Here is an 11,440-nt window from a genome sequence, read left to right as displayed (position 1 = left end):
GACAAAAAGTCACACGATTTGGTCTGATGTTGAAGATAACGTATCGTTTGTCCGATCTACATCCAATTTTATGTCTTATTTAAAATAATATGTATTTATAATCGGAGTGAGTAGTAGCAAGTAGGTAATATGGTCTGGGTTAGTCTGGAGAAAGAAAGAAAGAAACTGAGAGCCCTGTGCTGTGGCAGGCAGGCAGGCCAAACCGAGAGGCCGTGCCGTTCTTTCATCCCGCATCCAAAATAACACAACTCAACACATACAATCGACTCCAATGCCGGCAGATACGTACGAGCGAGCAAGGTCAAGGTGTGCATGCCTGAGCCGATTGGTGTGACGCTCCAACGCACTCGGCACCACAGCGATAGCAACACTAGAGGAGAGGAGAGGAGAGGAGAGGAGAGCCTCACACCATCCACTCCGACGCTCTTGGCAGTGAAGACAGGAGGTGGCGCATGGATTCCGCCGCCACCCTCCTCGACTCGGGCGCCGGCACCAAGGAGATGGCCCCTCGCCACCTCGGCCGCACCGCCCACAACATGTCCTCCTCCTCGCTCCGCAAGAAGTCCGACGTCGCCCTCCTCCGCAAGGTCCCCTGTGCCGCTCTCCGACACCTCCTCGCCAACCTCCAGGAGGTCCTCCTCGCCACCAAGCTCGTCCTCCTCTTCCCCGCCGTCATCCTCGCACTCGCCGCCCGCATCTTCCACTTCGGACAGGTTCTCTTCTCACGACTCCCTCCCATCATCTCTGCGCGCGCATCTGCTTCTTCTTTCTTCCTTCTCACGATTCCTTCCTGTCAAGACTGCATTTGCTTTGCGAGCATTGCTAATTTTGGGCATCTTCGATCCATGTTCTCAGCATCAACTCGCAGACAGAGAAAAAAAATTGCATTTTGATCACGCCTGGGGACATGATTGCATCACTTCATGTGCGGCCTTAGTTGAGTGCTCTGCATCTGAATTTTGCAAATAAATCTCTGCCACTTCCCAGCACATTGCAGTTTGATGAAAGAATAAACAAATCTCAACATACTGTGGGCGCAATTCTTAGCTAACTGTTATTACCTTGCACAAACGAGCCATCCGAGTCAAAGAAAATACAACAACGCGTGAAGAGAGCTGGGGATTTCAACTAGGAAAATTCTACAATATAAGCTCCGGCGATGATTAGATTCGCAGTATTTACATGTGACCATGTGGCCTAGCCTGTAGTTGCAGTGTCAAATTCTATTCAACCTGACACAGATGGAATCATGGAATGAAATATCAATATTAATGTTCCCCCTTTTAGTTCACTATATATTATGCAACAAATAATACGGTTACCACTGGAATGGAATGCCCTCCAGTTACCGTCAGTCACATTAACCATGTACTAAGATGTATGTTGTCACCAGATAGGCTTCAACTTTTAGCTACAGTTCACAACATGTTGGAATCATACGCCAGCATTAGGCGCAACAGCTATATTCCTCCGGCCAAAGTAGAATTTTGCAAGTTTTTTTTTTCGTCTTTTAGCACGGTCCTGTTCGGCATGTGAACTAGCTTGCACGCTTACCATGTTCTCATTTGGCGTCTCGTCCAAACACATGACATACAAACTAAAGCACACGTTGCAGTACCAGAAACAAGCTGTTGCTGAAGGACAGCTATGATTGTTCTAGTCCTCCAGATGTGGCTCGCATGTTTTGTTCCATTGGCAGTTCACCTGCACAACTCGTCAAGATGTTCTTAATTTTGACATGAGAAGAGAACTCTAGAATTCCATCTCTGTAGTGCTTTCCAACAAAACTGAGCTCATCTAAAAAAACAGCTGAAGAAAAGTATGAAAATAAATTATTTGTGGCCAATGTATGATTTTGTCGTTCCCTCTTTTCTAATGCATGCTTTCTTATTGAAACCTAAACAGGAGTGGGTCTTTGTGCTTAGCTTAATCGGCCTCATTCCTCTTGCTGAGCGACTCAGCTTCCTGACCGAGTGAGTTTCTTTTGCTGATTCATATCACGTTTTGTTCATGTTACCTGTGTGTTGTTAAATATCTTTCTGTTTTCGCTGAATTGGTTGCAGGCAGGTTGCATTTTACACAGGACCTACTGGTAATGCTGTCGATCTCAATCTTGGTATCCGGACCACAACTTAACATTGTAGTTAAACTTACCCAAGTTTGTTGCAGTGGGTGGACTGTTGAATGCAACATTTGGAAATGTTACGGAGGTCATAATTGCGCTCTTTGCGCTTCATGAAGGCAAGGTAGTGGTGGTGAAATGCTCCCTGCTCGGCTCCATCTTGTCCAACATGTTGCTTGTCCTTGGAACCTCCCTCTTCTTTGGTGGCTTGGCAAACCTTGGAACCGAGCAGCCATACGACAGGGTAACCAACTCAGCTATTTTCGGCCTATTAGACTGTCGTTTAGAACCTGAATTTATTATGTCTTACAAAAAACAGTATGGTTTTGTCCCGTACAGATGCAAGTAGATGTCAGCACAGGACTTCTGATTCTTGGTGTGCTATGCCATTCTCTTCCACTGATGCTGAGGTATGCTGTGAGCTCTGGGGAGCATGCGGTGGTCTCTTGGGACGCAGGATTGGAGCTGTCCCGAGCATGCAGTGTTGTCATGCTCCTGGCCTATGTAGCCTACCTTTTCTTCCAGCTGAAGACCCATCACCAACTCTTTGAGCCCCAAGAGGTGTGTACTGTATTAATATTGTTAGTTAGTAGCCAGCAGGAGCTGCTAGCATAGGACCAGTTGGTTAATAAGAGTATGGGATCCAACCCAAATGAATAGGTTGAAGATGATGGTGATGATTTGATCTCTCAAGATGAGGTGGTGCTGGGATTTTCTAGTGCAATGATTTGGCTGGGAGTCATGACTCTGATGACAGCAGTACTATCAGAGTTTGTTGTGACCACAATTGAGGTATGTACCTAATGCCATGTTTATACTGCCCATTTTCAATCGGCATACATATAATGTGGTAAGCTATAGTACAGCTAGCAATTTGCTGACAGTGAAAGTCATATCATCAGGCGGCTTCAAAATCATGGGAACTATCTGTCAGCTTCATTAGCATCATCTTGATCCCAATAGTTGGCAATGCGGCAGAGCATGCTGGTGCAGTCATATTTGCTTTAAAGAACAAATTGGTAGGCTACGTCAGGAATTCCTGCGTACTCTTGGAAATTTTGAGGGGGGCAACTACTGACAGAAAATTATTGGTTGTAACAGGACATCACCCTCGGAGTATCTTTGGGGTCTGCTACGCAGATTTCCATGTTTGTGGTGTGTATTACGATTAACTAGACCTGTAGACTTAGCTCCATACACTCTTTTCATTAATCATTGATGATGGAATTGAACTGTGCCAGGTGCCATTGAGTGTCCTAGTAGGTTGGATCATGGGAGTCCCTATGGATCTTGATTTCAACTTGATTGAGACTGGTTCTTTGTTGCTTGCAATATTAGTAACGACCTTCACCCTCCAGGTAAAATCTTTCTTTTGCACCCTCCACGTATCTTGATCTTGATAGCACGGAATTTTTCTCCAGGAATCAAGCCATTCTTTGATTACTTAGGGGCCATAGTACTGCTGTCACGTTGTGGTACCAGCACTGAAAGGTGTGTTTTGCAGGACGGATCGTCGCATTATCTGAAGGGACTGCTTCTTCTCTTTTGCTACGTTGTCATGGCCGTATGCTTTTTCGTTTTGAGACGGCGTGGAAGTATGTGGATTTTCCAGTCTCAACATTTTTCAGTTTTGGTCCTTAATAGTTTGATATGTTATAATCATAATATGTTGTGATGGTAGATGGCAATAGTGACGGCGTCCATCAGGGTGTAGCAAGCAACACATGGAAGATTTAGGCGGCCTGACAGGTTGGGTGCATTCTCCAGTGAGTTTTTGAATGAATGGCATGCCCTTCGTTTGCAATTTTGCATGCAGAACTGGAGAAGCTAACGCTGTGAAGCCTGACTAAAATATACCAGATGTATGAAATTGTTTGGATCATTCTTTTTCTCACAGCAAAGCATTTAGTATATATATTAACTGAAGTATGATACACCTACAGATATTGCATGAGGTGAGTGTACATTATGTTTTTTTGTTTCCTTCCGAAGGTGTCATTACTCATTATGTACGTGGATTTGCTAGGACTTTGTTTTTTCCGAAACAAACCGACAGAAAAGTTGTCCTTATTATATTAATAAGGAGAAGCAAAATTTACAGAACCGTGAGAAAAAAAATAACAAAAAATCCTACCGGAAACACCGGTCAGATAAGCTAGGACTTTGAGCAGAGAGGCAACTAATTAAGCTACCAAAATTCAATTGAGTTGTTTGAAATCGTGTCATGTAAAACAGCGGCATGTATACTGAGACATGCGAGCGATTTGCAAGTGCAGATTGTGGAGTGTGTATTAAGGTGCCTGCTGCTGTCATGTGACTTTTGGGTTTTATGGTTGGATTGGAAGTAATGCCCAACTATGCAAGCCTCTACGAGTATAGCTCTATTTGGTGGGAGGAAATTCTTGAATTTTTTAATAATAAAATAAAATATTCTGGCCTTTAGCATTAGAGTGGCCGGTCCAGCCACTGTTATTATTACAAAATTACAACACTTACGTTGCTATATCACATATCGTGATAGTGGAATAACTTAAACCAATAAATACCAACATAGTTTGGATATTGAGAATTTATTAAGCAGGAATTTTAGATACTTATTTCTCAGGAGTTTTTGCCATAAACCATCTTTATTAATTAACTCGAACAACCATTTACTTAATAAACATTGATTTTGTAAATCAATATTATGAATACCTAACCTCCTTGGTCTTTTGGCTAACAAAGGATATCCTATTTAGCTAACCTATAATTTTTTTTAGCCATCACTTTGCCAGAAGAACTTTGATCTATGTCACGTTCTAAAATGCTAATTACGGGACTAAGCATGTACAATCATCACAGCGGTATGTTTTATACGATAGTTATTATTTTGGATATTTCGGGAGTGAAAATGGTATAGTAAGAGATAGGAGACATTAAATACCTTAGAGAAAGAAGAAAGAAAAGATGGGAAATTAGAACAAAATTCAACAAAAATCCTTCTCGGTCTGATCAGGCTCAACCGTGGTCTGACTACCAGGTGGACAGCCACGTGGGTTTCTCGTAGTCTGACCGACCCTTCCCACTGTCTGACCGCTAGCGCACAGAGGCTCCCTTAAATGGTCGATCGCCTCTCTCACTCCTCTCTCATTTGCATCTCCCTCTCCCTCTCGTTCACTCTCTCATTCTCTCACTCCAACAAACCCTAGAGAGAAAGAGAGCTCCAAGTCGATGTGTCGATGGCCAGAGATGGGAGTTAGGGACTCCCACAAGCTTTCTGGAGGACTTTCCTGAGATTCTTCCCTTTTTCCTCCCCGTCGAAGGGGCTTTCTCATTGTTTCTTCCTCCACGAGTTCATTTACCCTTCAGCAGTCAAATCAGTGGATCTAAGCTTCCCTGGAGGATTTTGATCCAATACAAAATTTCTCTACGCCGAGGTAAATACCCCTTACCGTTTTCCTGTCGTTTACTAGCCCTATGCGATCTTTGATTTTTGCCACGAAACCATAGTGAATACTAGGTCTAGATATCATTTTTGGAGTTTTACGTGTTCAGATTGTGCATGTCATCCGAACAATCATAGAATATGTTTCCTTAGTCCTATGGAGTACTTGGGCGCCTTTCGTCATCAAAGGTTTCATTGGAGTCCTCGCCGGTGACTCCGCGAAGGTGCTGCCAGCAGGATCTGACGGTCTCACTATCACTAGGGCCGGTCTAACCGTCAGTAGGTCGGTTCAAAATATCTGAATTTAGGAGTCAGACCACTGTTAGGGCCGATCTGACCGTTGGTCGACGGTCTAACCGCCACCATCCCTTCGGTCTGATTGCTAGTGCCCTAAACTCTCGACACGCTTGCGGTCTGACCGTCACTTGCATGTCGGTCTGACCATCACTTGCATGTCGGTCTGACCGTCAGCTCTTCAAGGCTTTGTGCACTTAGGTTATCTCTTCCGGGGTTTCAAACTTCGGAACCTAAATCATTTGGCGGTCTTTTACAAACATTTTTGAAACACAATATTCTATTATTATCCAAGCATGTATCATTTACATATTTTTTTTATCGTTCATTTGTTTATGCAATGCGTTCTTGATTCTTTTAGAAAGTGTTGCGACGACGGTCCAAACGAGTGAAGGTAACGCTAAGCTACCGGAGTTTTGTAAGTGTTATGTGGGTGGTATCAGGCAACCATTAGAGCAGTAAGGCAAGCATCTAAGTATATTGTATCTTTGTTTGAACTGAATGAAGTCTAAATTGATATTTTGTCGCTTATGTACCTTTGCATGGTTAGTGAGTCGATATCGGGTTCATATGGATAGAACCTATATTGAATTTCATTACCTCTACCTTGAATTGTTGATTATTCATATACTTATAGCCTTGTTAACTTTGTCGATGTCTAATTAAGAGTTATTCGAAATGCTTAGTAATGCATAGGTCCTTGGTAGAAGTTGAGCGACGGTGCAATCATTGTTCGCAAGATTAGGACTTACTTATTGTTTACAAATGCAATGATAATGATGTGATTTGTATGAGTTGTGGGTATGAGATGAGATATGAGCGGTTTTAGGGGTATCTTCTTCACTGGAGGAGTTCCTCGGTGTAGTTCAGGAGAGGAACCCGGATGCTATAAATCGCTTACGTCGTTTAAGCATCGTCCGTTATTGCAGTTGGCTCTAGCACTTTCCGTATTAACCACATATTGATCTAATGGTAAGACAAGCTGATTACCATACGTTGTACTGACGCTTGCCGTGCGTCCCTATGCCGTATAAGAGAAAAAAGACTGAGAAGCAAGGTGGCAGGGAGCCGGAGGTGTCCGGAACACGCTTGTGGTAATCCTAGCGCCATAGGGGTATGTGAAAGTTGTCACGCCCGGTTTTTCAAAAGAACAACCAGGTGTATTCCACATGTATGCCAGGATCAGATTCATCATACATGCGGTGACATATCAGTGATATACAGTTCTATATCGAACAAAAACAACTTTATTGAAACAATTACCAGAGTTTTGAACAGCAGCGAAGGAACTCGAGAAAACTCCAACGAAAGTTTTAGGGCACACCACAGGCAATCGACTGGGGGCAACGTGACCTAGGACACTCCATCTTCACTGTAGTCTTCAGCTTCATTGATCTCTGTGTAGTCTTCTCCCACTGAGCATCATTTATTTTTGGAAATAGCAAGTGTGAGTACATATCGTACTCCGCAAGTGTAGGAAAATATGACATGAGGGTTTAAGTCAAGAAAATATTAGACACTGGTTTACTGCACTAAGCAACATTAACCTACAACTCCCAGAATCAGGCATCCTATTTACTAGGTGTGAAGACACAACTTAAACAAGAAGAACAGCTCATCGGATTCCATCCGACTACCAAACTCACCAGATGTCACATATCCAGCTACTAACTCATCGGGAGTTCCACCACCCGACTACCCAAACCAACCCTTAAGATTCCCATCTAATCATGAAGAAGTCCAAGCCGCTCTTGACCGTGAGCACGGCTGATCGATCAGTTTTATTACTCTGCAGAGTTTGCACACTTTACCCACGAGTCGTGATTCCTGTTTTGCTTCACACTTCCGGGGTGTAGAGCCGGGGTCTCACTACAAGGCTGTTACAAAGCGCCTCCAAATCTATAAGCGCCCACTAAGGTTTCACCGCTAACAGGGATTTCATCCACTGCAGAGGCCCCCTCTTGTGCCACTTAACCGTCCATTGGTGCGTACAGAATATGAAGGACACTAATTATTTAGCCAGGCCGTACCCATATAGGCCTCATGGTTGTGCTGTTATGCCGGATTACAGGCTTCAAGAACCGGTCCTTAGGACCCCACACAGGAACAGACACATTCCCAACGTGCGGCACAACACATGCGCCTTTATGCACCATCCACATAACAATCATCCTGTTAGTATCCCTATTCCATGTTGCTACGAAAGATTACCATACCCAATTCATGTTGCATAATCGTTAGTCATGTTTAACTTCTAACCCAACCAGGACAGCGACTAGCATATCTACCATTTTCTTCCCATGACTCATTAATGGCGACAAGGATATTCAGACAAAAGCTAGTAAACCCTATTCATAGGTTTCCAATTTAGACAAGCATGCAATGAAGGATAAACAACTAACATAAATTCCTAAAAATAGGTGCAAGATGTTCAAGGACACTTGCCTCCTTCCGAAGTGCTGCTCAGTGTTGTCGAAATCTTGATCTTGAAGTCACTCGAACTGTTCCAGAACGTCATCGACTAACCGCAGGAATTTCCGACAAACAACACAAAGGAAACACTAAGAACAGTGTACCAAACAGAAGCAAGGCGCTATAAAAAGCCTACTAACGGAAAGTACTCGCTGCTACGATCGCGGGAGCGCGAGAATCGCCTAAATCAGAGCTCGTATGGAAAAGTTACACTAATTCTACTCTACAGGGGCTTTTCTGAAAGATTGCATAGACTAAATTGTAAAAAAAACAGAAAGTTCTAGGGGCTTAATTGCAATTATCCTAAAGTCCAGGGGCCTAATTGCAATTTTCCAGAACTATCTGAGGGCCTTTATGCAAAAACAGTGAAGCCTAGGGGTCTATCTATAAATTTCCCTAATTTCAGAGAATAGGTGGAATTATTTTTATACTGAAAATCCTAATTAATGCGCAAGGCTGACGTCACAGGTTGACTGGGCATCCAGGGCTGACTTGGCTCTGCCACGCAGGACAGGAACATCCACGTGGCGCGCTGACGTGTCTTGACTGCTGACTGGATTAAAGAGGACACGTGGCGGCTTTCTACTGGTTTGCGAAAGGGTATTCTGCGATCTAATCAGGAGCGTTCAAAGGGGATCCGACGGCTAACCTTGAATCTTCCTCCTCGGGTCGGCGGCGCGAGCTCAGGGCGGCGGTACTTGACCGGAGAGTCGCCGGAGTTGAGCTCCGGTGGCCGGACTTCGACGGCGAGCGGTGGAATACGGAGAGGAGACGACGGCGAACCTGATTGAGCAACACGTTCACGTCGGGGCGGCTTCCAACGGCTCGGCGACGGTGAGAGGCGGCGGTGGGATCGGAGCTCGGTGAAGGTGCCGCTGCGACGACGAAGCGGCTCAATCGGCGGTCGGGAAAGCTTCTAGGGAGGCATGTGAAGACGGAGGAGGCATCAATTGACCGTAATATGGCTCGGGGAGCGCTGACGACGGAGAGAGGCGGCGGCGCTTACCAGTGTGCGATGACGGCTCGGTCTGGCGGCGGAGATGCGTCGGCAAGCAGCGAAACGGGCTCCTCCCGCTACTGCGAAGCTGCCGGCGCGCTTGGTCGCGAGAGAGAGGAGGGGAAAAGCTCGGCGCGGCAGCGGCTGCTCGGTCTTTCTCGGTGCGGTGAAGGGGGGGGGGGGAAGCGGCGCTGCAGGGCTTTATAGGCGAGGGCGGGCGCGGGTGGTTGCGCAGGAGCAGCGCGTAGGGCGGACGGTTGCGCGGGCGCGGATTCGGCGCGGACTTGGCGCGGGCGATGCGGCGCGGCGGGGACGACGGAGCTGACGGGCGGGCCCCTCTGGTCAGCAGTGCGCGCGCGGGTGGGCCGAAAGCAGGCGAAGGCTGGGCTGGGCCGCGGCAATAAAATGGGCGTCACAAAAGTGGTTAGTTCCGGCTATGACAAAGGTTGACACGAGTACCCCTTGTGTGGGCCTATGTGGCCACTTAAGCCGAATTATTCTCGAGTTGTGTGGGTAAAGTTGTACCCCTCTGCAAGGTGTAAGAACAATTTGAATTACCGTGCTTTGACCCGACCCGCCCTGCTCTGATTAAAATTGTTAAAAGCTCTAGATCAAGTTTAATTAGGAGATAATAGCTACCACAACATATAAATCAATAAAAAAACTGCATCTAAAATTCACGAGACCTAACAAAATATGACAATAGTTACATACATGTATTAGTTTACTAAAAATTTTATTACAAAAGGATAATAAACTTTTTAATAAACACGCTAAATATGCATGTAACATATACTTCGGAACAACGGGGCAAGGTGGGGTGAGTTAGAACTTGACTCACTCTCGCCCCGCCTCGACTGGTGCCCCTCCCCGTCTTGCCCCACCCTGACTGGTGCCTCGCCCTATCTTGCTCCAACCGGGGCGGGGCGGGGGATGGAGATCCAACGGGTCGGATGGGGACTTAGTCCTATAGTGTTCATATGTGTTATCATTCACTGTGTAGTTTCTAGCTTTGGTTAGAAGGTGATATGTTTTTACCCTCCTAACTTTCTTGTGTTGTAAATTATGTAAATAGTTAAGTGTTTAAAAACTTATAATATAATTTTAATTACTTGTTCTTTCTTAAGGTTTGTTGTGATGTTATATATTAGAAAGATATGTATTCCGATCTTAGACACAAAATACGTATCGAGACTATTGAAATTGGATTCTAGTTAATCGTTATGGAAGTGATTATGTTATAGATCATTTCTGATGATTAATTAGAATACAATTTAGACGTTTTCTTACAATCTATAATACTCTAATTTTTATAGGACACCCTTATAGACTAAAAAAAAAGAGCATAGACATTTTCAAACTAGTTAAAATTGCGTTTATTAAAATTAGTCTTCCCCATCTGACATATATTTACTTTTTCAGCTACTTAATTTTTTCTCAAAGTTATCTTTATTGATCCTCTAATCATTGTTGCATAACTTCTTATGATACATCGAAATATCTAAATATCTGAAAGGATAGGTACCCATATAGGAACCAAACAACCGAGAATATTATTTCTCGTATTTCTTATCTAGCCTATAATAGAAAATTTTGTTCTTGTTGAAATTTATTTTTAAGATCTGATAATTGTTGGAAAACACAAAGCAATAATTTTATATTTTGGCATATTCTTAACTATGATTTATAAAGATAATTGTATCATCTCTATACTGTAAGATGAACTAACCTCCTTCAACTAAATGAGATACAACCTCAAAGGAAATTTTTTATTAGAAAAAGGTTTTTATTCAGTTAGAGATGATTCTGACTACTAGTGGCTACTTGTTCGTACGTAGCGTATGGCGCCGGTCAATAGCGACGGCCTTCTAGAAAGCCTCTGCGAGTAGTTAGTTAATTGTTGAATATGTTGCAAGTTTGTTGTGAATTGTGTGAGCGTAAGGTTCGATGATGCATGGAGCTTGCAGCTGGTCGATTCCATGATGGTAGATTTGTTAGAGATCGTAGGTAGCAAGAAGCAGACACTTGAGCGGTTCTGGACGCTCCTTCCTTCGTATTAGCTTTTATCTTGGTCTCTCAACTCTTAGTTCTTGAACGGTCTACTTCTGGATGTAGAAACAATTATGTTATG

General features: G+C 44.1%; 1 protein-coding gene across 1 annotated transcript; it reads left to right on the top strand.

Annotated features, from left to right (window-relative positions):
• The first annotated feature begins 290 nt into the window (after nucleotides 1-290).
• Nucleotides 291-4,106, top strand: LOC133929553 (vacuolar cation/proton exchanger 1b-like). The gene is made up of 11 exons (XM_062376360.1): nucleotides 291-713; nucleotides 1,906-1,973; nucleotides 2,064-2,092; nucleotides 2,170-2,366; nucleotides 2,462-2,683; nucleotides 2,783-2,914; nucleotides 3,025-3,141; nucleotides 3,224-3,277; nucleotides 3,364-3,480; nucleotides 3,627-3,717; nucleotides 3,804-4,106. The coding sequence occupies exons 1-11, from the start codon at nucleotides 453-455 to the stop codon at nucleotides 3,857-3,859; spliced, it is 1,344 nt and encodes a 447-aa protein (XP_062232344.1). The 5' UTR covers nucleotides 291-452; the 3' UTR covers nucleotides 3,860-4,106.
• The last annotated feature ends 7,334 nt before the right edge of the window (nucleotides 4,107-11,440 follow it).

The sequence above is a fragment of the Phragmites australis genome, chromosome 9 (genome assembly GCF_958298935.1).
Source record: "Phragmites australis chromosome 9, lpPhrAust1.1, whole genome shotgun sequence".
Classification (NCBI taxonomy): Eukaryota; Viridiplantae; Streptophyta; class Magnoliopsida; order Poales; family Poaceae; genus Phragmites; species Phragmites australis.
This window is presented reverse-complemented; position numbering and strand designations above follow the sequence as displayed.